At 48.5% G+C, this 26,408-nt stretch overlaps 1 protein-coding gene across 2 annotated transcripts in view; it reads left to right on the plus strand.

Annotated features, from left to right (window-relative positions):
* The window catches only part of DOCK8 (dedicator of cytokinesis 8), a 167,981-nt gene that overhangs the window by 83,204 nt on the left and 58,369 nt on the right, over window positions 1-26,408 (plus strand). For both annotated transcript variants that reach the window (XM_077759423.1, XM_077759422.1), the window contains exons 15-23: window positions 684-754; window positions 2,440-2,578; window positions 3,200-3,301; window positions 6,839-6,934; window positions 7,899-8,133; window positions 11,467-11,631; window positions 13,016-13,185; window positions 16,328-16,420; window positions 20,312-20,407. In XM_077759423.1, coding sequence (XP_077615549.1) covers window positions 684-754; window positions 2,440-2,578; window positions 3,200-3,301; window positions 6,839-6,934; window positions 7,899-8,133; window positions 11,467-11,631; window positions 13,016-13,185; window positions 16,328-16,420; window positions 20,312-20,407 — 1,167 coding nt within the window. The remainder of the gene's footprint in view (window positions 1-683; window positions 755-2,439; window positions 2,579-3,199; window positions 3,302-6,838; window positions 6,935-7,898; window positions 8,134-11,466; window positions 11,632-13,015; window positions 13,186-16,327; window positions 16,421-20,311; window positions 20,408-26,408) is intronic.

Consider the following 26,408-nt stretch of genomic DNA (forward strand, 5'->3'; position numbering starts at 1 on the left):
CCTGCTACTGACCCACTCACCTACCCAAAGGTATCTTCTTCTTGCAACAGTGGTGGGAAGGAAATGCTCAAAGAAGACCCCCGCTAGTTCTCTCTGCTCTGGCCCCTAACAAGGCTCCCAGGGAAGCCAGGTACAGCTGTGCAGAAGCTTCTCGTAGGGGTCAAGTGGGGGCCAACCCCAGCCTGTTCCCCACTCCCTATGCCCTGGGACCTGCCATTTTTGCATCTAGTAGAAAAGGGCTCTTGTTTTCTTTGCCCAGAGGTGAGGCAAATCGTGTGCCTTTAGGGCTGAGTCAGGCCAGAGGAGGTGTCTTTTCTATAAGTAGCACAAATGTGGACAGGCCAGTGAAGGTCTAAACGACCAGCTCCGTGTCTTTGGGGGGAAAAGAGCCTGGGCCAGAGTCACTGGCGGCAGCCCTATGTGGCTTTCCCTGGAGTAGAGACCTCTCAACAGTGAGGCAGAGTGGAGAAAGTGCTGGTCTTCCGGTGTCCCAAACCTGTGGCCCTTGGTCACTAATATACCAGGTCTGCATTGCTATGCAGTTGGACCAGTTGTAAGCTCAGCACCCTGAATTTTAAAAAATGCAGCTCCTGGTTGACCAGAACATCCACTGGGCCGATGACAGTTGACTTGATAAACCCATATATCACCCCTGACTTGGGTCTTTCTGTATTGGCGAACAGGTCATCTTTGGAAAATCTAATGGCCCGGAATTTCTCCAGGAAGTTTACACAGCCGTGACATACCATAATAAGTAAGTACATGCCACACCTCTGCCACGGTTATTTCACTATCTCCTAGCTTTTCTGAACCCCCTAGGTGAGTCCTCCCCCAAATTCTTATGAATTCAGGGACTGAGGGACCAAGGAAATATATGTCAGCTCCATGATTCTATGTCGGAGATGCACTTNTGTTTTGCCTTTTCTGGAGCCTTCTGTTCTAGTATGATACTGAGAAGTTTTATGGTATTAAATAAACACATCTCTTACCTTGCTCTGAGATACTGCAGGGGGCCGGACACAAAACCAGCTCTCCTTTCTCTGTGTCTTCTCACGATCATTCCACACCTGCCCCATTGTCTCCTCTAAGAAAATTTAAGTTGGCCAAAAGAGAAATGGAATACTCATTGTTCTGTGGGTACACCGAGTCACAGAATAACGTCTAAACCATTATTCACAGGTCACAGGAAGGGGAGATGGACAGGAGATGGAAAGTCCACCCTTACAGGGTCAAACTTGGATTTGATCCTGGCTTGACAAACTTGGCCCATTTAAGCATTTGTCTGAACCCACTTTTCTGGGTTGGGCTGACGGTTTATTGAGTGACGTACAGTGAAGCCCTTAGTAAAGCATCTGGGACTTGGTAATTCACTAAAATCAGGTTCCTTTTCCCTCCTAACGTCATTCATTTGCTAATCCAAATTCCTTTGATGAGTGCCAGCCACGTGACAGTCCCCGTTCTTGGGGTCAAGATAGAAAAAGAGGTCACAGCAAGACTCCGAGCCTTATCCCGTTTTCAGATGAAGTTGAACTTTTCCACTGTGCGTGCAGAGATTTTTTTTTTTCCTGACGAAACCTTTAGTTTGTGAGCAGTGTTAGGTAGGCAGAGTGCAGCCGGTGGCATAAGGTTGGGCTTAAGCATCTCCAGCGTGGGAATAGAATGATGTAGAGTAAAAAGCAAAACACCATAATTTAGCTATTGTGGACAGCACTGCTGTAAACATTGGGGTCCATGTGCCCCTACGCATCAGCTCTCCTGCATCCTTTGGATAAATCCTAGTAGTGTTATTGCTGGGTTGTAGGTCATTCCAGTTTTAATTTAGAACTACCCTAAATGTCCATCACCTGATGAATGGATAAAGAAGATGTGGTTTATATATATAATGGAATACTCCTTGGCAATGAGAAAGAATGAAATCCTCCCATTAGCAACAGTGTGGATGGAACTGGACGGTGTTATGCTGAGTGAGATAAGTCAGGCAGAGAAGGACAGATACCATATGTTTCCACTCATAGGTGGAACTTGAGAAACTTAACAGAAGACCATGGGGGAGAGGGAAGGGGGAAAGATAGTTACAGACAGAGAGGGAGGGAGGCAAACCATAAGAGACTGGTAAATAGAAAGAACAAATTCAGGGTTGATGGGGGGTGGGTGAGAGGAGGAAAATGGGTGATGGGCACTGAGGAGGGCACTTGTTGGGATGAGCACTGGGTGTTGTATGTACGTGACGTATCACGGGAATTACCCCCAAGGCCAAGAGCACGCTGTACATACTGTATGTTAGCCAACTTGACAATAAATTATATTAAAAAAAAAAAAAAGTCAAACGCCAAGCAGGCAAACTCAGAAAAGCAAAGGGTCTGTGGCCTTACAATTTAGAGTCAGAGAAGTCATCATTCTTGCTTACAGTTATTTGTGTGTCATGTGCTTTTGAAACAGGTCTCCTGACTTCTATGAAGAAGTGAAAATTAAGCTTCCGGCTAAGCTCACAGTACATCACCACCTCCTGTTCACCTTCTATCATATCAGCTGTCAGCAGAAGCAAGGAGCCTCCGTGGAAAGTCTCCTGGGATATTCGGTGAGTCGTTTTCAACTTGCCGACTCACCCTGCAGCTGGGGGACTCGAGGTCTCCGCAGAGATAAACGACTCAATTCTACTCACTTGCTTTTTCTCCTTCTGGAAGTAGCAAAATATGCCAAAGCATATGAAAGCAAAGAGCAGGCATGACTTGACGCAGCAAATGAGAAATTTCTGGAAGGGAAAGCTAGTGGATGCTAGATACTGGAAGAATGCTCATTTATAAAAAAAGCATTCCATTGTCCATTATTTCCAGATTGAACATACACACTCCACATATAAAAGGAGCTCTTTTTTTCCCCAAGGGGAAGAAAGTTGCTTCTTAAATAAATATATAAAAAGTAAGATAAACATTGATGTTGTTTAGACACTCATAACCATGGGCTATAAAGAAAAATGCTACTACTTGTGTCCTGAAAGCAGTAAATCATTGATATTACTATCTCAGGAGCTCTCTGGGAATTTAAAATGCAAAGAAATGGACAGAAATGACTGCCAAAAAGAGACCTGGTCAATATCTAATCATCATTTAGTTGCATTTGATTATTGTGAGCTTAGATAAATTGCCAGAATGATGTGCTGTAATACATACCACTTTGTTCTTTACATCGTCTGTTTCAGTGGCTGCCAATTCTCTTAAATGAACGCCTTCAAACTGGATCCTACTGCCTCCCGGTTGCCCTTGAGAAGCTGCCACCCAACTATTCCATGCATTCTGCGGAGGTAACCAGCAAGTGAGCCCGGAGCCGTTTCCTGTCCGGCCACGGTCTTGGACCACCTGCCCAGATCCACTTCTCCTTCCCTTAAATGTGACCGAGGAAGCTCCGCGTGTTTGGGGGAACACCTCATGTCAGCCTGTTCCATGTTCTGAGAGCACATTGCCCTGATAGAATGGGAGAGAGTCTGGGCGTGGGACCCCATTCACTGACGCATCCCCTGTTGGGTGTGTTTGGCGGTTGCGCCTTGCACCCAAGGAAACGTGACCTTGCATTTGCCACGACAAAGGATTCACAGAATAATGTGTTGTGAAAGAGGAGCCCATCTGTGTACAGACCCCTTCAGAAGGTTCCCACACTAGCTTGGTTTCACCTCTGGGTCCGTTGCTGCCGTCGGCACTGGGGCACCTTCATTCCTCCAAAGCTGCCAATGTCCATAGTCTTTGCTTCCTCCTGTTTCCTGTGCTGCCTGTCGTGCATGCCCAATGTTGCAGCCCGCCCTTTTAAGGGAGCCCAGTGGACTCTCCATGGTCACCACAGAGTCACTGGCCCTGCGCCAGCTCTCATACCCCGCCTCTGCTTGGCGCAGGCTCGCATCAATCAGTATCGCTTGGAAGCAAATCCCAGATGTTCTATCATTTCATTTATAAATATTTTAGAATTTTCTTAAAAGATGAGGGCTCTTGCGGTGCCCAGGTGACTCAGTTGGTTAAGCGTCCGATTTCAGCTCAGGTCATGATCTTGCAGTCCAGGAGTTCAAGCCCTGCATTGGGCTCTGTGCTGACAGCTCAGAGCCTGGAGCCTGTTTTGGATTCTGTGTCTCCCTCTCTCTCTGACCACCCCCTGCTAGCACTCCGTCTCTCTGTCTCTTAAAAAAATAAATAAACATTTAAAAAAATTTTTAGACATATTTAAAAAAAAGCACTCTTATTTTTGACCACCATACTAGTTAAAAATTAATAATTCCTTTATCTTCAAATATCCAGTCAGTGATCAAATTTCCCATTATCTCAGCAATGTCATTTTTTTTTATAGTTGTTTGTTTCAGTCAGTATCCACATAAGATTTACACATTGCTATTAGCAAAGATGTCTTTTAAGACTCTTTACAGGTTTCTCCCCCTTTATCTCTTTTGTTTTCCTTGCAATCTTCTAGTTGAGGAATTTCCCAGGAATTTGGATTTGGTTCCAACTTTTAGAGTCAACTCCCTTTCCCATTCAGACTACCCATCCCCCATCCCCAGGCTATTCAGGTTTTCTCATGTTTGCTTTTATTTTACTTATCTATCTATCTTAGAAAGAGACAGTGAGCATGGGTGGGGAGGGGCAAAGGGAGAGAGAGAGAGAGAGAGAGAGAATCCCAAGCAGGATCCATGCTCAGTGCAGAGCCTGATGTAGGGCTTGATCTCATGACCCTAGGATCATGACCTGAGCTGAAAGCAAGAGTCAGATGTTCAACCAACTGATCCGCGAGGTGCCCCTCATATTTGCTTTTTTTTTTTGTCCTGAAGAGAGAAGCTTCCTTTGCTCTAGGCCACAGCCATGTGGCTGCGTTCCCACTGAACCCCACTCTCCTCAAAACCACCTGAGAGCAACCTCAGTATGGTCACAGATGTCCCTTGATTACTCTATGATTGGGACACACGGCCTCTTGCTGTAGCCCTGGAAACCAGCTTTTCGTCATCAAGCTGCACATTCTGATTTCCTAGAATGCCCATTATTTTCTTAAAATAATTTTTTAGGGGCGCCTGGGTGGCTTAGTGGGTTAAGCGTCCGACTTTCGCTTAGGTCATGATCTCGCAGTTCATGGNATTTTAAAAAATAATTTTTTAATGTTTATTTTTGAGAGAGAGAGAGACAGAGAGAGAGATAGAGAGAGCGTGTGGGAAAGGGGCAGAGAGAGAGGCAGACAGAATCCGAAGCAGGCTCCAGGCTCTGAGCTGTCAGTACAGAGCCCGATGCAGAACTCGAACTCAGGAACTGTGAGATCATGTCCTCAGCCGGAGTCAGATGCTTAATCAATGGAGGCACCCAGGCACCCCAAGAATGCCCAATTATTTTCTTAACCGACTGAGCCACCTGGGCGCCCTGCCCAATTATTTTCTTAATGCTGCTAGGCAAACCTGGGTTTTTAGAGACAAACACGTCTGGATCCAAAATCCAGTTGCTACCCCGCCCTGGCCAACAGAGCCTGGGTGAATTACTTACCTTCAGAGTCTCAGTGATGTCACTGAGCACATTCCTGCCTGTAAGGTTGCCTGGACATTAAATGTGATAATGCATAGCAAGCAACGAACTCAGTGCTTAAAGTAAGTTCCTTACAGGGGCACCTGGGTGGCTGGGTTGGTCAAGCATCTGACTTTAGCTCAGGTCAGGATCTCTCAGTTCGTGAGTTTGAGCCCCGCATCGGGCTCTGTGCTGACAGCTCAGAGCCTGCAGCCTACTTAGAATTCTGTGTCTCCTTTCTCTGCTCCTCCCCCACTCATGCTCTGACTCTCTCTCTATCTCAGAAATGAATGAACATTAAAAAAATATGTTTCCAACAGTGGGCCGAACAGAACTTGTCTGTGGGCCGGACCCAGCTTTGAGCCCCCGTTTGTGAGCCTGTCTCAGGGGGCTCCACGGGTCCACACCCCGTGTACACATCCCCCCCTGTGGTTACAAGCTTCCTCTGTTAGAAGGAGAGAGATGCCCACACTCACGTGGCTGGGTCAGGCAGGGCCGTTCTCACTCAACACTGTATGATCATGTCTCCAGCAAATGACAGTTCTGGTGGGAATTTAAGGCAAGAAATGGTCCCTTGGGACCGCAGAGCTGTTGATCTATAAATGGTATAAAAGAGTCCTTCTGAGTAATTAACGCAGGAACCCATCCGGACTGCTATTTGGAAACACTGTGTTAAAAGGGAAAGTAACTACAGGCGCTCAAAAGCATTAAAATTTCATGTCCCGGAAGATATTCTATACTTGGTCTCTTCGTGCCTGACCGTAGGGGAAATCGCTGCGGCAATACCTTACAGTACTCCCCAGAGCCCAGGGTCATCACTGCTGGATTGCAGTTTAGGATACATCACTCACTTCTTTTTTTAAATAATTTTTTGTAATGATTGTTTATTTTTGAAAGAGAGAGACAGCGCATGAGCCAGGGAGGGGCAGAGAGAGAGGGAGACAGAATCTGAAGCAGGCTCCAGGCTCTGAGCTGTCAGCCCAGAACCTGATGCAGGGCTCGAACTCACGAACTGTGAGATCCTGAGCTGAGTCTAAGTTAGATGCTTATCTGACTAAGCCACCCAGACACCCCACATCACTCACTTCTCCTTCTAAAATGGGGGTTTATGCGACTTGTCAAAGCAACGGTGACTAAGTTCAGGAAGACCTGAACTTGAACTCCAGCCTCCTAACTCCTAGGCCACTCAGATTAGGCTTCTAGGTAACGTTATATCTGTAGAACCCTGACATTTACGGTCAAGTTGCTTCGCTCGGGTAGTCAGTAACAAGAAAAGGGGATTGAACTGCTAATCTTTTTTTTTTTTTCCTTTAATGCAGAAAGTCCCTTTACAGAATCCTCCCATGAAGTGGGCTGAAGGACATAAGGGAATATTTAATATTGAAGTGCAAGCTGTTTCTTCGGTTCACACCCAGGTAAGGAGCATCAAGGTCTGCTTCAGATCAGAGCCAGAAGGCTAATAAGGAAGATGGGGGTGTGGCAGAGAAACCCGTAAAGATGGGGTACAATAAAAGATCAGTGACCGTCTTTGTGCAAGGGTAGAACAAAATAACCTAAGGTTCTTTGTGCAGACTTACAGGCCTGTTCAGGTTTTCTTTGTGGTTTAAATGGAAAGACCTCATAAAAAGGTCGGGCCCTTGGATGAGGGAACCCAGTACCCACACTGCTGGCTGAGAAGTTGTGGGAGGGGGTCCCATTTGCAGCGTTTTCTCCGGCTGCCTCATTTCCTTCTGTCATTCTGCCATTTCTCCAGCCTTCCCCACTTCCCCCAGTTCGACAGTCGCTCCTGTACTTGCTCCGTCCACACTCTGCTCTCCTCAGACCCCGTTTTGCAGCGTGTCGAACATGGTGTGCTTGCCTCTGCCTATAAACGATGCCAGAGTCCAAATCATATTTTCTTCAGTTAATAGTTATCGAGAGATTGTTCTGGGGCGCCTGGGTGGCTCAGTCTGTTAAGTGTCCGAGCTTGGCTCAGGTCACGATCTCACGGCTCGTGAGTTTGAGCCCCGTGTCAGGTTCTGTGCTGACAGCTCAGAGCCTGGAGCCTGCTCGGGATTCTGTGTCTCCCCCTCTCTCTCTGCCCCTCCCCTGCTCATGCTCTGTCTCTATCTGTCTCTCTCTCTCACACATGTAAAATAAAACATAAAAAAAAATTTTTAAAAAAAGCGATTGTTTTGTGCACACCACTGCACAGAGGAGTCCCTACCCTTGTGAAACAGCCGAGTCCTAGGGCTTCTGGTCTGGAATGCAGGCTGAGAGGCGTAGAGCGGTGTGTGTGTGTGTGTGTGTGTGTGTGTGTGTGTGTGTGTGTGTGAGCGCGCGCGCCCCCACTGGGCACGGAGGGGGTAAGCCCCAGGAGGCCTGCCCTTGCCTTCCTAGGACAACCACCTGGAGAAGTTCTTCACCCTCTGCCACTCCCTGGAGAGCCAGGTGACCTTCCCCATCCGCGTGCTGGACCAGAAGATCAGCGAGGCGTCGCTGGAGCATGAGCTGAAGCTCAGCCTCATCTGTCTGAACTCCTCCCGCTTGGAGCCCCTGGTGCTCTTCCTGCACCTGGTGCTGGACAAGCTCTTCCAGCTGTCCGTGCAGCCCATGGTCATCGCCGGCCAGACAGGTCTGCACGTTAATATAGGATGCTTAAAATTATAGTTTTTAAAAATATGTGTACTGAATGATTGAGGCAGTCTTCCAAATTCCGTTTCTTGTAATGGATGGATTTATTTTACCTCTGAGATATTTGTGTTTTCTTGACCAACAACGAAATATGTTTTAAAGAAGTCAGACGATTCCTGTTAAAAGGGAGGAAAGGAAGTCTCTGAATTGAAATTCAGTATGTTCGCTTTTTTTATTGGGATATAATACACATCCCTTAAAATTCACTAAAGCATACAATTCATTGGTTTTTTTTTTTTTTAAAGTTTATGTATTTATTTAGAGAGAGAGAGTGGGAGACACAGAGAGCACACAAGGGAGGCACAGAGAGAGAGGGAGGGAAAGAGAATCCCAAGCGGGCTCTGCCTGTCAGCACAGAGCACCACGCGGGGCTCGAACCCATGAACCGTGAGATCGTGACCTGAGCTGAAATCACTAGTCAGATGTTCAACCCGTTGGACCACCCAGGAGCCCCACAATTCATTGAGTTTTAGCACATTCTCATAGGAGAATTGTGCAACTCTCACTGGTATCTAATTCCAGAACGTTTTCATCAGCCCTAAATTTAGGAAGCACGTACCTATCCGCCGTCCCTTCCCGCTCACCTTCCCCTCGGTCCCCAGCAACCGCTCGTTGAGTTTTCCGTGTCTGAGTGTATTTTAAAGGCTTCCTTTGAACAGATTAGCTCTAACTACAATGTGTGGGACTCCCTCTGGAGACAACATCAGGTAGGACCTGGGTCCAGCGATCCCCCCGAGCCCCGCAGGAGAAGACTAGCAGCTGCGAGGCACCTTGGTGTGAGGCTGTGTTCGGCCGGGTCGTCTTGTGCCCTCCAGCCCAGCGGAGGTCTCTTGGGCCCTTCGCACGCTCCCAGTACTTACTCTGCGAAGTGTTGCAGGCTTTGCGGGACAGTCGGGAGCCTATGGGAGCTCTGATGACTTGCAACACAGCAGAGTCCTCAAAGAGGGGCTCCCGGGGGGCTCAGTCGGTTGGGTGTCCGACTTTGGCTCAGGTCACGGTCTCGCAGCTTGCGAGTTCGAGCCCCGCATCGGGCTGTGTGCTGACAGCTCAGGGCCTGGAGCCTGCTTGGGATTCTGTGTCTCCCTCTCTCTCTGCCCCTCCCCCGCTCATGCCCTGTCTCTCTCTCTCTCAAACATAAATAAACAATAAAAAAAAAAAGTCCTCAAAGGGACACACAGCTAAATACCAGGGCAGGGGTGGTGACAACATCCACCTGGGAGTAAGAAGACGGTGTTTGGGATGGCTCTGAAGGACGGGGGGAGGGGAAAAGCACAAAATGGGGACAGTAAGATGCGCAAGGCAAAGGCGGAAAACCCGAGTGTCTGGTTTAGGGAAAAAAAGTGGTTCAGAAAACAGTATCAAAAGACACTTTCCAGGGAGGGTCGGAAGAGAAGTAAGTAACCCAGCGGGGCTGCGACTCGCGAGTGAGTCGGCGGGAGGGGGCGGTGAGCTCGTGGTCTAGGGCGCCCCAGGTACCCTACAGAGCCAGGGAGAGTCCTCGAATGCACCGCATCTGGGGCGCCTCTTTCATGGCTCCACGGACGAGACACCAGCGCTGCGGGGCGGCCAGCGTTTCGTGTGGGGAGCTCCTGCCTCTCGGGGGAGATTCCTGCGAACTGGACGCTAGCCCCCTTCCCCTCCCAGATTGCCTTCCGTGCCCCCCTAAATTTGCACTCTGCTTTGTCTGTCCCAGCTGTTTATTTTTAAGTTGATATTTATTTATCTCGAGAGAGGGAGAGCAGGCAGGGGAAGGGCAGACAGAGGGAGACAGAATCCCAAGCAGGCTCCGTGTCATCCGCGCAGAGCCTGATGCGGGGTTCGAACTCACACGCTGTGAGATCATGAGCAGAAATCAAGAGTCCGATTCTTAACTGGCTGGGCCACCCGGGCGCCCTGTGTGTCCCACCTATTTACCATAGCCTTGTTCACTAGACAAAGTGTGCCTCCGCGTGTTTTGAGCTTCTTTGTAGCAAGTTGCTGCCTGTCCTGGGGGCCAGCTAGTTGCAGGCACTGAGGGTACAGCATTTATTCAGAACCCACCGGTCAGGCACTATGCAAGGTGTGGTGGGGAGACAAGAAAGTAGAAGTGCACCTCCCCCCGGAAGGCTGGAAGCCTGCTCAGAGAGACAGAGTTCACCTCCAGGAGCGGCCAAAGAACTTTATGTCTCGCTGTTATTGAAGCCCTGAGTGCTGGGGCGCCTGGGTGGCTCAGCTGGTTGGGCATCCAACTTCCGCTCAGGTCATGATCTTATGGCTTTGTGGGTTCGAGCCCCGCGTCGGGCTCTGTGCTGACAGCCAGCTCGGAGCCTGGAGCCTGTTTCGGATTCTGTGTCTCCCTCTCTCTGACCCTCCCCTGCTCACGCTGTCTCTATCTCGCTCTCAAAAATAAATAAAACATTAAAAAAAAAGAAGAAGAAGCCCTGGGTGCTGTCCGAAGCTTCGTGGAGGAGGAGGGATTGTGCCCGTCCCCGAGGGGCTGGTGGGATTTTGCCGGTGGGAGCAGAGAGCGCTCACCAGGGGAGGAGAGCAGCAGGAGGAAAACGCAGCCTAAGCCGGGGCAGACACACGATGGGGACCAGACAGCTGCGTCATGTGAAAGGGAGTTGAATTTGAGCAGAAAAGGGTACAGGGCCGGATACGTAGGGTGGAGCCAAACCAAACCGTGGAGGCCTCGGAGCCCCTGAGCAGGACCGCCCACCGTCATCAGTCGTTTGTGCGGGTCCGCCTCGGAGAACCCGCGGCACGTGTCCATGTGTAGATTCACCTGCGCCCCAAGAATCTACGTGGGGCAACAGCACAGCTCAGACCGGAGCGCACCTGAGAATCACCCGGGCCAGTCGTGAAATGCGGATTCTGACCCCGCAGGTCTGGGGCGGGACCCGAGAGTCTGCCCAACACGCTCCCGGGTGCTAGTGCTCGTGTCAGTGCAGGTCCCGCTGGGAAGCACTGTTGAGAGGCGGAAGGACGTGTAGACGGCCCCAAGGCTTTGTTGTAAAGAGCCATAGCACTGGTCACAGGGGGAGCTGAAGGAGGAAATGTGAAAGTCATTTCCAGGAAGCAGAGGCAGCTGGAGGGCTGTCCCTCGCACGGCTCATTCTGCCCCGGCCAGCATCGTGACCAGCCGGGGTCGGTTGGGCAGCAGCGAGGAGTCCTTGACTCAGCCCCGGAGAACGTTCTACCTCTGATCCATTAAGGACCCTGCCCTGGAGGACATTCTACCTGGATTCATTAGGGACTGATGATCAGACCACCCCTGTTTCTCTTGGTTCCTCAGCCAACTTCTCCCAGTTTGCCTTTGAGTCCGTCGTGGCCATTGCCAGCAGTCTACACCACAGCAAGGACCTGGCCAAGGACCAGCACGGGAGGAACTGCCTGCTGGCCTCCTATGTGCACTACGTCTTCCGCCTGCCGGAGCCGCCGAGGGACTCACCCAAGTCAGGTAGCGCTGCCCCCAGTTTGGGCGTCCGGCCGGCAGGTCCCCTCCCCCACCCCACTGCCGCGTAATTCAAAATACAAGAAAAAGCCCCACATTACATCTTACACAGATTTTTTTTTTCAGGGAAAACCTATTTTGTTCATTTTTCATTTCTCTTTGTATCAGGGATACAAAACTTACATGAATGCTGAACTGAAAAGTTTATTTCTAGAACCTTCCCTCTTGCTTCCTTCTGCCTCCCTCTTTGCATACCCTAAGCACTTTTTTTTTCCTGCCACTGGGATGACCTCTCACTGGTCTTTACCCAGTGGGTAATTTCTGATGCAGGTGAGGAACTCCCTTTTCAAAGGTGGTGAAGTAACAACATTAGGATGGTAATGAGCAGGAAAGCCACAAATACCTGACTGCAGTGGCGAGCGCCGCCTCCTAAACTTCTCATTACGAAGACACGAAATCCCTGTCCTCAATTCCCCCAAACTAAACTGTTGAAATAACAACAGTGCCTTCCTTTCTCCATGCTTCCCAATTAGTTACAGAGGTGAGAATCGACCGGAGCTTCTAGTCAACAGGATGTGAAAAGTAGCATTTACAAGTTTACAGACTTCCAGGTCCTAACGAAGAAACTTTTTGTTTTTATTAGTTCCTACAGCCTCATTACAAGTAACCCGGTCATTTCAACTGAGAGGTTTTTTTAATGTTAATTTATTTTTGAGAAGGAGAGAGAGACAGAGTGAGCAGGGGAGGGGCAGAGAGAGAGGGGGACCCAGAATCGGAAGCAGGCTCCAGGCTCTGAGCTGTCGGCACAGAGCCTGATGCCGGTCTCGAACTCACACACCGTGAGATCATGACCTGAGCCAAGGTCGGACGCTTAACTGCCTGAGCCACCCAGGCGCCGCTCGATTGAGTTTTTACAAAGACTGATAATATCTTACAGACTCACATAATCACTTTTGAAGACACGCACACGCTTAACGGTGAAAACCGATATGAGGTCCAGAGGATTCCTTGGCTTCTCAGATCTCAGAACACCTTGCGTGACTTACAAAGCTGCCTTAGTTTAAATATTACTACATTTAAAAGTCCACATTTCTAGCTTGCCTCGAGCCATCAGAACCTCCGGCAACCCTGGGGGCTGTGTCCCCACGGCAACAATAGGCTGAAACCCAGTAGCCACCCCTGCCTTTGAACGAGGCGTGTGTTCCCAGCTCCCTCCTTTCTCCTACCCGACCTGCTACTGCCCCTCTGACCTCCCCCAGCATCGCTGTAAGACCCTCATTCCAAGATCTAATCAAGTGGGTTTTCATTCCACTCTCTCGCTTTCCCTTCCGAGCACAGTAAGTGACTCTGATCCCTCTTCTGTTGACATGTGTGTACCTGGCGGGTGCAGGCGCCCCCGCCGGCCTCCCGGACCCTCGCTACCACACCTACGGACGCACATCCGCTGCCGCCGTGAGTTCGAAGCTGCTGCAGGCGCGGGTGATGAGCAGCAGTAATCCAGACCTCGCGGGGCCACACTGTGCAGCAGATGAGGAGGTAAAGAGCATCATGTCATCAAAGGTAGGGATGGTGTCAAACCCTGAAAAGCGACGCGGGCTCGTTTTATTTTTCACTGACCCTTGGGAAACAGCACACGGTCGACCAGTACCGCTGCCCCCGCTCTGCTGCTCAGATGCTCTCATTGCTTCAGCTTTGGAAGCGATGGAGACCATTGTGCCAACAAGCAGGGGCAGCACTGGCATCTGAAGATCTGCTCAGTTAGATGCCACCGGTGCGAAGTCCCTGGGGGATAGCTGACTTACCACGTGGGGTCCGTGGATTCTGTTTGCAAGGAAGAAAATGTATCTTGAACTGTTTTTCAGATGCCTAGAATGGTTGTTGTTTTTTTTTAAATATCTACCCTTTATGTTCATTCACATCCATAAATTGATAAGCCCGTATAATAATCCCAAAGAGCAAAACCAGATTTTGTAAACAAAAACCGAGATCTGGAAAGGGTTGATAACTCTGGGCTACCCTGTTTCCCTGCCATGAATTCTTTGCTTTTCCTTGGTACAATTTTTCTTTTTCTTTTTTTTTAATATTTTTTAATGTTTTATTTATTTCTGAGAGAGAGCGAGAGACCGAGAGAGACAGAGACAGCATTAGCAGGGGAGGGACAGAGAGAGAGGGAGACACAGAATTGGAAACAGCCTCCAGGCTCTGAGCTAGCTGTCAGCACAGAGCCCGACATGGGGCTCGAACCCACGAACCGTGAGATCATGACCTGAGCTGAAGTCAGACGCCCAACCCACTGAGCCACCCAGGCACCCCTCCTTGGTACAATTTTTTATAACAAGTGTAGATTTATAGAATTACTGTGAATATAGTACAGAAGGGTTTTGTATATTCCATACCTAGTCTCCCTCTTATTAACATTTTCCATTAGGAAGGTACATTTGTCACCATTAATTAGCCACTATTGATCTGTTATTAACTGACGTTTCATATTTTATTCACATTTCCTCAGTTTTTCCCTCCTGTCCTTTTCCTGTTCAGGATCCTGTCCAGGACACCACAATACATTCTGTAGTCGTGTCTCAGGCACATCTTGGCTGGGACAGTTTTGTAGTCTTCCCTTGGTTTTGATGACTTTGCCAGTTTTGAGGAGGCTTGGTCTGATATTTTGTAGAATGTGTCTCATTTGAATTTTTTTTTCAAAATTGCGATATTGTCGTAAAATCCACCCCTTCTGAGTGTATAATTCAGTGTTGTTTGTTTGTTTTTCCATAAAACTACCTTGAATTCTTCATCTGAATCCCCCCCCCCGTTATCCGTGGATCTATGGCTGAGCTTTTAGAGTAATATCATTTCCTCTGATTATGATAAACCAAACTCCTAGGTTTTGACAATTTCTCTTACAAAATCCACCCACTGGAGACAGTGTGTTGTGAGGAAAATAATTGGGAGACCGGTATTGGGTCTCAACTCTATCACCCCCCAGCTGAGTGGTCAGGGGCAAGTCCGATCCTACCCCAGGTCTCCTTTTCCTCATCTTTCTGAGCCGTGGATGAATTTAAGAAATGCCTATAGATCCACTACCAAAGATTCTGACACTCTAGAGAGTGCACCACATGAAATTGTTCATATTCCCGCTCTATTTTGATTTATAGAATCAACCCATGGCTTCTGAAAGCTGTGATTGTTCAAATTTCTGAAATTTTCCGAGCTGGTTGTTAACCACAGACACTGTTGAAAATGAAATTATATAAACTGACATTTAAATAAGTTGTATTAACTAAAAAATAATCTAAGTGTAATATGCTATCTTGGATTGGATCTTAAAACTGAAACTCTACGTTAGTGGAAAAACTGGTAAAATCCGACTCAGTGGTTTAGTTGCTAGTAATGAGCCAGTGTTAATTTCTCAGTTTTGACAAAGGTACCATAGTGATGTAAGATACCAACGTCAAGAGGAACTGGGCGAAGGGTATACAAGAACTCTGTACCACCCTGGCAACTTGTCCATAAATCCAAAACTCTTCCACTTTAGAAAGGTAGTATTCAAACGCCCTTCCTTACTACCTTACCAGATTTTACTCTTATCTGTCTTCTTGAGGTCATTTGTGTCTGTCGTATCTGTATGGAAGATGGACTACAGAATGATTTGCTAATCCACATCTCTTCCCAACACTGTTCAGAGACGTTATGTTTACCTGAAATCTGCTATGATGAAAGCATTTACAGCATAGAAATGGGCAAATGCTGTAAATCGTCTCCTACCCCCAAAAGCTGATTGTCACATTTGGTCCCTTTGAGCAATAGCATTTTCTGATTGCCCCTGGGAAGGGGGAGGGGAGTGAGGTCAGGAAATGGCCTGCAGCTATCCTTGACAGCCTTGATCATTCTGGTTCCTTAATAAAAATGAAAATATTAAATTTCTATGTGAATTGGGTTAAGAATTTTCTAAAAAAATTTTTTAATGTTTTATTTATTTCTGAGAGAGAGAGAAATAGCGTGAGCATGGGAGGGTCAGAGAGAGAGGGTGATACAGGATCTGAAGCAGGCTCCAGGCTCTGAGCTAGCCGGCAGCACAGAGACCAACACGGGGCTCGAACCCACGAATCATGAGATCATGACAGCTGAAGTCTGTCGCTTAACCGACTGAGCCACCCAGGCGCCCCATTTAGCATCCTTTTAGTGTATTTCCTGTGTTATATGATTTGCTATAAATTTTGACATGGGTTTGATAGGGTTAAGAATTTTCTAATTGTTCTGTAGCAAGTGGAGAACATTTTGTCCATAGTGGTTTTTGACAATTTTAAAAATACAGCCTTTAGGAGCCCATGGCAGTACCATACTAGCCCACAGAGAGGTGCTGTTCCCATACTTTTTTTTTTTAAATGCTATCCCAGTCAAGTCAGAATGTCTGTGGAAGGGACATCCACAGGCCCTGTTCTTAACGAGGTTTTAACTATGGGTTGCTCTCCACGAAGTAGTTTACTACTAACAGTGATGATCTCTGGAACAGTAAAATTAAATGTGACCTTACATTCTTCGCTTTGTTTTATATTTATTTATGGCAATGGTTTTTCCTTTGTCACCAGAAAAAAGTAAGAAGGGTATTGGAAATGAATCCTGAGGGTATGAGTCCCAGACCGCGGGCTCATCTTTCCAGTGAACCATGTGGGGGGACAGATGAGTCACGGTCTGTGTGTTTCAGATTGCCGATCGAAACTGCAACCGGATGTCGTACTATTCCTCCGGCAATGAGGTTCCCAGCTCGACCACAGCCCCAAGGCCAGCCAGCAAAAAGGTACTGAGTCGGGCAGTGTGAGCATAATTTGCCCACGTCCTCTCACTGTGATTGATAACAGACACCATCAAAGGGCTCTCCTGCCTCGTTCCCACCCTCTGGACACACACACACACTTTTGTAGCTCTGTTCCTCATCATCCATTTTTTGACCAGTTGGGGTTTCCTAGTCAACAAGTGCGTCTCCAACTTCCCGTATGCATCAGAAGTACCTGGAGGGTTTGTTCAAACAGGTTGCTGCACCCCACTCCCAGAGTTTCAGACCCAGTAGATCTGGAGCCCAAGAATTTGCATTTCTTTTTTTTTTTTAAGAATTTGCATTCCTAACAAGTTCCCAGGTGATGCTCCTTCAGGGACATGGTTTGTGAACCCCTATATTAGTTTCTTTTTCGGTAGCAGGTGAGCCGAGGGCAGTTCCTCCTCGACAAAGGTGAATGGCAATAATTAGGTACCGTTTATTTCAATACTAGATCGAGGGACATGAAATGCTTCCTCAAATTTCATTCTTGTTTTTTTAAGATTATTTATTTATTTTTGAGAGAGAGAGAGTGAGAGTGAGAGTGAGAGCTCAAAGCAGGGGGAGGTCTAGAGAGAGAGGGAGACGCAGAATCCGAAGCAGGCTCCAGGCGCTGTCAGCACAGAGCGCGACATGGGGCTCGAACCCACGAACCGTGAGATCATGACCCGAGCCAAAGTCGGACGCTTAACTGACTGAGCCACGCAGGTGCCCCAAAATTCATTCTAATCAGGGGCACCTGGGTGGTTCAGTCACTTGAGCCCTTGATTTTGTCTCAGGTCATCATCTCACGGTTCATGAGATGGAGCCCCTTGTCAGGCTCTGAGCTGACAGCAGGAAGCCTGCCTGGGATTCTCTCTCTTCCTCCCTCTCTGGCCCTCCCCCACTCACACTCTGTCTCTCCTAAATAATAAATAAACTTAAACACAATTCATTCTAAGCAGCTTTACGTATGACTTCGGAGTCTTCACAAACTGCCCACCAGAACATCCTGTAATAAAATTCTCTGGTCCTTGTCACGGCCTGTGTGGTCTAAGGGATGGGGGTGGTGGATCTTTCTTAGGCTTTCCCCTCTGCCAGGCACCCAGGAGTTGCTCCATTAGGGGAGTTACTTAAGTCCTTGTATGTCTTTCAAGACCCTTATTAAAATCTAAATATGCTGATTGGAAGGATAACGCTGTAAGCCATTTGCAACAGCTGACACCACAGGGAATGTTTATTAAACACGCAGGGAGGGAAGGAACCTTATTAGCTCAGCTCACTTTGGACCAAGTGACGGGAAGATCACGTGTGGGGTGGGGGACCCTGCCGGGGCCTGAGGGTGCAGGCTTTTCGGTAATCCGGGTACCGTATGTCTGGGGAGAGGTACCAGGAGTTAATTTCCAGAGAAGCGAAAGAAGATGGGACCAGGTGCTGCAAATCACCTTTTCACTTACGCTAAACCTGAGCTTTGGGCTTTGCAATGACTGGTTACAAAGTCCCTCTTTTCAAAACCATGGTTTGCCCACCGCCTGGCATCCTTAGGGCAGGCCGTCGTGTTTGGCTTTGCACTGGCCTTGTTCTGACTTTGTTCCTGCTCATTTCACTGACCAGAAGAGAACCTTTTCGTGGCAGAGGGAAGCTGAGACTGGTTCTTCGGTAGCTCAGCAAAAAAGGCTTTAGCTGCTTGGCTCTCTTCTGTAACGTCCGGAGCGAGGTGTTCTTGCAATAATGTTGCCTGGTAAGCAACGTGAATTACTTTAAGAAGCAGCTTATCCTCTAATCTCTTCTTGCCATAAGCCTCTGGCAGTCAAACTGACCTATTTTCCAGAAGTTACCTTTGAAGCTAGTGGAGCCGCCTCTCCCACAGGGGCAAGATCTGGGCGTAGCCGACTTACATCATAGGCACACTTAGACCACCTGCTAGATTAACATTCCGCCTCCTGGCGCTCCCAGGTGGGTGAGCTTCCTGGCGGTCTCCAAACAGCAGACAAATGCATTTCTGTGTATTAAGATGATAAAGGTTTGACTCACCTGGAAGTCAAGGAGGAGGCACCTCCTGACAAGCTGAGACATTTAAGCATTTTGCATCCATCACCATTAACCGGCTAAGGATGTAAATGGTTAGAATACCTAGCCACCTGCGCGTAGATTTTTTTCCGTGGGTCTCCCTAGAGTTAGTAATGTTAATGTCCATGAGATAATAAATTGGGTTTTGTGCACACGGTTCAGGGTGAGTGCTGTAAAGGTTTATCAAGGGCAACCTTTGCTGTAATCCATTTTTGTTTTAGGGATTGAATTCAAGATTTAACTGCCACGTTTGCCAGGACCCTAGCATGTGGCATTAGGATGCTCAAACAGTTTTCTTGTTTTGTTTTCTTATTTTAAGTAGGCTTCACACCCAGCATGGAGCCTAGCATGGGACTTGAACTCAAGACCCTGAGATCAAGACCTGAGCTGAGATCAAGGGTTGGATACTTAACTGACTAAACCACCCAGGTGCCCCTCAAATAGTTTAGCTCTCGCCCACAAAACAATAAAAAATTAGTTCTTCTATATTTATTCTAGGTTTTATGATCATCTGATTAGTGAAAACCACAGAAAGTAGCCAGATACCATTTTTGCCATTGGTTACGGTGACCACCCATCTCAGATTGCTCAGGACCAAGGATTCCCTGGGATGCAGGTCTTTTCTGTTTCCAGACCAAGCCTGCGGCAAACTGAGATGAATTGGTTGCGCTACCTTTACTCTTGAACTTCTTCCCTAGCAGAGCTGTTGTCAAGAGCGTCAGTAAGGAGCCATGTACACCAGGGAATGGGAAATATACAAAGATGCCAAAGTCACTGCCGGCTTCGTTTACTGTCGAGCAGTTGGATAACTTGAAGGGAAGCGTAGACATAAAGCAGTGCTGAGGAACCTTCTGGCCTCGGACCCTGGGACATAGCAGTTGAGAAATGTTGAATTCAGGCTGCTGCCACTGTTTAACACAGAGGATCTGCTCAGGGGCCCAACCCCTCATGTCTCCCACAATGCCTTAGTGGGATCGTAAGAACAAGAATTGTCCCATCTGGAAGAGGGTTTAATTTTTTTCATGTTTCTGTATTTTTGAGAGAGAGAGAGACACAGCATGAGCAGGGGAGGGGGGAGGGACAAAGAGCGAGGGACACAATCTGAAGCAGGCTCTAGGCTCTGAGCTGTCAGCATAGAACCCAATGTGGGGCTTAAACCCACGAACCATGAGATCTTGACCCGAGCCAGAGTCGGATGCTTAACTGACTGAGCCACCCAGGCGCCCCTGGAAGAGAGTGCAGGTACCACCTAGGCAACGGTTCTCAAAATGAGGTCCCTGAACCAACAGTGCCAGCCTCACCTGGGAACTTGTTAGGAATGCAAATTCTCAGGTCCAGGCCCCAGACATACCAAATCCAAATCCAAAACCCTGAGGGCGAACCCAGCAGTCTGCGTGTTTTGACAATCCCTCCAGAGGAGTCTGACGCACCTCCCAGCTTGACCACCATTGCTACCATCCAACAGATTTAAGGATGAGAAAACTGAGGGCAAAGAGAGGAATGGCTTGCACATGGTCACACAGACAATTGGTGGCAGGGTCTGAGGGGAAAGTTAACAGTCTCAGTCCCGACTGCAGAGTCATCCCCCGGGTGGAGGCCACTCCTTCAGACCCAGCCGTCTTCCATGATACCACCACCAGCCTCCTCCTGCCCACCTTCTCCATCTCGAGTTACCTCAGCACTGACCTTGCCGCGCAGCTGTGGTCTGGGACAGCTAGGCCGCGTGCGTCAGCGACTCCTAAGCTAGTGCAGTTGGTCCAGGAGAGGACAGGGGTTGGTGTAGAAAGCACTTGGCATCTCAGACTCGTTTCTGTGGTCGTTGTCCAGCATTTCCACGAGGAGCTTGCCCTGCAGATGGTGGTCAGCACCGGGATGGTGAGAGAAACCGTCTTCAAGTACGCCTGGTTCTTCTTCGAGCTTCTGGTAAGATCCTGGCACGTGTGTGTCTCTGCTCCGTAGGGCGGGAGGAGCACGTTGCAGAAAGGCAGGGACGTTGCCCACGTTAGGGACTGACGTTTTATCCCCCAAGCTGCTCCTGCTGAAAACCTGAGATCATCCCCTAAAATCCAACTCTGCCTCAGTCCTCTGCCGATCTTCCAGCCATTCTTGCTGATGCTACCTTGAGGATGTACCTCCAGCCTGTGGCTTCTCGTCATCCTCGCCGCCCCCACCTGGCCGAGCTACCATCCATCACCTGCCGGGTGCTTCTTGCAATAACTTCTTTCTCCTGCCTGTGTTCATTTTGCACAGGGCTGCCGATTCTACGCACATCGTGTCGCTCTCCTCTTGAAAACCCTTCACTGATTTCCAGTGTACCGGAAATAGAGCGCAAATTTTATCACGGCTTACGAAGCTCTCACACAACTATGTTTCCCTCCGTCTCTCACCTGAGCTCATACCATCTTCCTTTCCCTCCTCATTCAGCTACGTTGATCCCATTTTGGTGCTTGGAAGATGGTCTTTCCAGCCTCAAAGCCTTTCTCAGATTCTCTTTCTTCTCTCCATACCTTCCATCGCTGCCAGGCACACGCATTTTAGATTCCTCTTTTTGGGTTTTAGCTTAAATGTTACCTCCCCTGAGAGGTCTTTCTGACCAGCTTATGCTGTAATACATCTTCCTCTCTACTGTTCTTTAAACAGCCTGTTTATTTCCATTCCAGCAATAATCACAATTTATGGTTTGTCTTTCTGGATTACTTATTCGATTGCTAGGATTAGGGTCTGTCTTTATGACCTTCTCCATTGACCCAGCACACTACTTGGTACCAGAAAAGCACCAACTGATATTTATTAGGGGAAAAAAAGAATGAAACTTGTAAATCTGCTTACCCTACAACTTCTTTCAGATCTCTACTAGAAGGGCAAAAGGCACAGCTGTATTCCTTTATTTTAGGGTGAAAAGAACAATACCAATACCCATGTTTTAAAAATCGTTACCAGAAAGGAAAAGGTTTTACCCGAAAGCAACTAAGAATATCCATTTTATCAGTGTTGATAAATGGAGATAAATTTTGATATGATGGTAAATGAAAAAGGGATAGAAGTGTAGACGCCGATTGCTGCTGGCTCATGAACACTGTGGGGGAGGAGCGCCATCCCCCCCCAAAGTGAAGATTCAAATGTAACTTTGACTCCCCCACAACTTAACTAAGAGCTTCCTGTTGACCAGAAGCCTTACCCGTAACAGTCAATGCATGTTTTGTATGTCATGTGTATTATATACTGTACTCATACGATAAAGTAAGCTAGGGAAAAGAAAAAAATGTTAAGAAATCATAAAGAAGAGAAAATACATTTATGGGACTGTGTTGTACTTATCAAAAATAAATCTGCATGTAAGTGGACCCGTGCCGTTCAAACCTATGCGGTTCAAGAGTCCATTGTACATAAAAATGTACATACAGACCATCTCAGGGATTAGGGTTAGGAGTGGATTAGGATTTAATGATAGAGTCAGAGTCAGCTTTATAGGCATCGGGTTCTTTCCCCTGTGACATCAAGTCGATAATTTTTTTTTTTTGAGAGAGAGATGGTAGCATTTTCCCCGGAGCTCTAGTTTATCTATGTAAATTCAAGTCTAAGTAAAAGGGAACAGTCCTGAGTAATGGGGTATTAGACAACAAGGAGTCAAAGGAAACAAAAATAAAAGTCATCCTGGGGAGGAAGTGAGAATTGACGTGCAGTCGGGTTAAAAGGAAGTCCGGCCCATGCCACAAAAAAACATCCTGGATTCAAATCTTTTAGCTTTTCACCAAGTTCCAACTCCTAGCTTGGGAAGGGTGTTTGCTAGAGGGACGTGCTTTCAAAGCACAGTCTCGAATTCTTACAACAGAATCACCGCGGGGTGGGGGGTGTTTAGTAAAAATAAAGTCGATTCTTGACACCCTCCCTAGGACTGCTGAATGCGGTAAGGAAAGGAGGAACCCAGCAGTGTGCATTAACCTGTCCCCCTGGGGGACTTCTGGGCACCCTGAAGACCCACTAGTCCACACCATCCCTGCCCCTTGAGGCCTCAACAGAGCAAAGGGTCTTTATACCCAGCCGTTCGAAAAGCCAAATTCATTAAGGCGGATGGCGGCAGCTTACAAGTCTCGCAGCAACGGCGTTAGCTCTGAGGCAGGAGCTCTGTCCTTTTGCGGCAAATGAACTGGCCTTAAAAAACTCTCTTGAGGCACGAGAAGCATCGATACCAACACGTGGTCCCTTTGCATCCCTCTACTTACTTACCCCACGCACCGTCACGTTTCTCTACATGAAGGAGAGTCACTTGGGCCCGAACCCATCTATAGGCGGTTCATAGAAATAACCTTAAACTGAGTTCATCTGTCAGATTGCACATGAAAAGGTCGGGTAGCAAAAATGAAATTGGATGTTGTCGAATCTCAAAGTCTCCAAGTATCCCGATTAAAAAATGTCTTACGTCACTTATGCATACACATCACGCATAGGTACACGCACGTCGCCTAATCATTCTTAGATGTTGTTTAGTAGTGATATATTACAAGCACAATTGCTAGACCGGAGAGCCAAAGCTCCGATGATGGTTCTCAAACCCTGCTATGTAAGGGTTCCAGTAGCAGCTCTAAGGGCTCCTTACTACATCCTTGAAACATGAGTAAAGACTTGTGTGTGATAAGTACCCCGAGAGTTAGCCCCATTGCACACACACAGGACATGAAGCCTGAAGTAGGGCTTGCCCAGCCCGCTCAGCCCCCGAAGACCAGAGACTCGGGGCTCTCGTCCAACCTTAGTTCATCTGCCATTTGCCCGGCCAGAGTCAACTCAGCCTTTTGAGGGCTGAGTGGCTCCGCCTGGCATCGTAGAGCTCTGCTTGTCTTCTCTGAAGGTGTCACAGTGACTGTCCTTCACATAATCCCGTGACTGCTGGCGTCCCTGAGGAAGGATAAATAATCACATCCCAAATGTAGTGTGCCTCTTCCCAGCTATGCGCCTGGCCCCGTTTTAAGCATCATCTCATTTAGTCCCTGAACAGCCTGGAGGCGAGAGTTTTCTGTCACCCCCAATATATAAATGGGGTTGCAGGAAGCGTGGTGGCCGTAAGGAGGAGTCTGCGAGTCCCCAGAGGCTTTGTGCCTCTTTACTGCCCTTACCTGCAGGGAGCTAAGAGCCATGGGAAAGGTGAACATTGCTTTGATCTTACGCGTTTATTGACCAGGGCTCGGTGGCTCTTGGACAGGAAGCAAAAGCTAAGGCTGATGGCCCCCCTTCCCTCTTGGAGTCCCTGATGGTAAACAGAGGAGGGAGTTGGAAGGAAAGCTCCTGCTGATCTGAGCCAATGGAAGGGGCTAGTCAACAGGCAGATCACCCAAGGCGTTGCTTTTACCCAGGGCCTGCGTGTTGTAACCGAAGTGTGTCAGGACCCTGATAGAATGGCCTTGGCACCTTTCAGAAGCCTTCACCGCGTAGCGTTCATCGAAGAGACTGTGCCACGTGGGAGCACACGGGCTTGGCGAGAGACGGAGGGAGGAGGCTTTATCTGTCTATTCTAGCTGTAAGGAGCTAGGGCAGGGGACAGAGTCACTGGGACTTGAGAGAGAGCTGAGGCAGAGCAGAGGGTCCCCGTGACAGGAGCTGGATTCCTACAGGAGCGTCACCACCGGCAGAAGCTTGCCGCGGCCCTGATGAGGTCAGCGGCGTGGACGTATCGCAGGGTGTCCGTGTCCTCTCCCTCACTGATGCCTGCTGGTCCCTCCCATTAGCCAACTCCAGCCAGAAGCCCAGGGACAAGGAGGCCTGAGAGCTGTCGCCCGTAGAGATCAGCCTCCCAAGGTTCAGAGACTGACACAGAACCCCAGGAAATGCACGGAGGTGCCGGGGTGGAGGCAGACGGAAACTGTTAGTCTCCGCCAGAACTTTGCAAGGAAACTGATCCCAGACCCCGGGGTGGGGGTGGGGGGGGGGAGTCCATTCCAGCCTGCATCGTTTGTGCGTTTGCCTGGTGGGCGTTCAGGAAGTTACTTAAAACCCAGAACAGTTGTTTTTTCTAAGAAGCCTGAAGAGAAAGAAAGGACAATCTCCTTAGACTTAGCCAACAACCTGGGTCACTTAACACCCTTCAGTTGTGTTAATGCCCAGGCGCTAAGGAACAACCACTTCGTTGTCAGAGCTGTTGAACACAAGCCTGGGGCCAATTCACACTTGCTAATGAATAAATCCCTGTGCCTCTGGAGAAACTGCTGAGCCAGATGTTGGGGACCCACAGGTAAATGGGTGACGGAGTTAACTCCGAACATGAAGTTTTGCACCTACGGGTTCCCCCTGCTGAGAAGGGGTCACCAAGACCGGTATGGGGGAATGCATTTTCCTGCCTTTTCCCACCTGCAAATAATCGACCAAGCATCCACGGGTACATCTAGTGGAAGTTCCTCCGGGCAGAGCCCAAGGCCCCGGTAGCTAGCAGGTTACTTACAGTCTGGAAGGAGGCCATTCGTTGGAAGCACCGTATTGTGAGAATTATTTATTGCTTGTAGGGTGGCCAAGCCCAGCAGGCAGGAGCCAGATAGAACAGGGAGTTCTAAACGCCTGGCGCACCAGGGTGAGCTCGCCAGGAGGAAATCAGGATCAGGGCAGCTCAAAACAAAGAGGCCTTGTTTCCCTAGGTCCTTTGTTAGGTACATAGAGAGAGAGAGAGAGACACTGCTGTCAGACAGAAATGAGGTCCCGTCCCCGCCTCTCGTCCTGGTCATCCCTCCCACCGAGTGTGTGAGACTCTGGGGGGACAGTCACATCTGTGTGTCCTGAACCAAGCAGGACCCTACAGTGAAGTGAATCCGTGGTTCTTACACTGGGCTTTAGGATTATTATGTCCGTAGGGCTTCCTCAAGCTGGGCCTGGTATTATCTGACAGCCTAATACACATACAGCCTGTCTCTTATTCTCTTCTAATTTTACCTTCTCTTTGTGTTTTGGTCTCTGCTGGTGTCATTGCTAGTGCAAGTTGTTGGCTCTACATTCTTAGACACGGAAATCTGCGGGACAGCGCGGGAGAGTAGCCCTCGGGACCGGAATGCATTTTCCCACATAACTGTCTGTGTCCCCTCTTGCTCCAGCTCTGGCCCAGGGGGTCCTCTTCAGGCCATGTGGGTGGTTAACTCCCGGGGCCATTTCATTTCCGAACGGCTCTCTGCCTAGCCTGGGCACATACACAGAAATGACCTCCGACGGTAGGCATCCGAGGGTGAGAACTCCCAGCCTTGCCCATCAGAGTGTTCCTGCAGCCCTAAGCGACTTCCAACAAGGACAAGACACAACTTCAGATGGTGTCAAGGGGGGTCGTGTTGACCCACGGATCTCCGGGCCTCGGGGAGAAGTCCAAAAAACAAATCAGGATCTTGGTTTTAAATGGTGGCAGGCATGGTGCTGATGTTGTAATAGTCATAATACAGGCAGTCACCAGCAGATAGAGGGTTTTTGTTAAAATACACAGTTTTAATATACATTTTAAATACATAAATATGTATTTTTTAAATAGATATATATAAAACAAGTTAGTCTTATTGAACTCAAAACATAGCTTCGCCTAGAGGCGCCGTTCTAAATAGTGGCTAAGTTTCCGCCCAGCATAATACAGAATTGTTTCTAGAAAACTCTACTCTCTGTTTCAACTTGAAACTCCAGGCGAACATCTCTCCCCTCTTCTCCTTACTGTGGTTTTGGAGACAGAGGTGACCTCAGATCATGAACAGTTCCTTTTGTGTGATGGTGTTGAGTTCCATCATCAAGGGATGCCCGGGCGGCCCTGGAAGCCCAGTCCGTGTCTGCCTTCCCTCCCGTAGGCAGTAGAGAGCAAGGGAGTCTTGTAGCACCGCAGCTAAAGAACTGCGTTCCCTGGCTTTGTGAGCTGCGAGAAGGAAGCCCCCCGACGTGGGGTCAAGAAGAGGACATCCCTCCCACCCCCTGCCAC

Source organism: Crocuta crocuta, unplaced genomic scaffold (assembly GCF_008692635.1).
Source record: "Crocuta crocuta isolate KB4526 unplaced genomic scaffold, BGI_CrCroc_1.0 scaffold41, whole genome shotgun sequence".
NCBI classification, from domain to species: domain Eukaryota; kingdom Metazoa; phylum Chordata; class Mammalia; order Carnivora; family Hyaenidae; genus Crocuta; species Crocuta crocuta.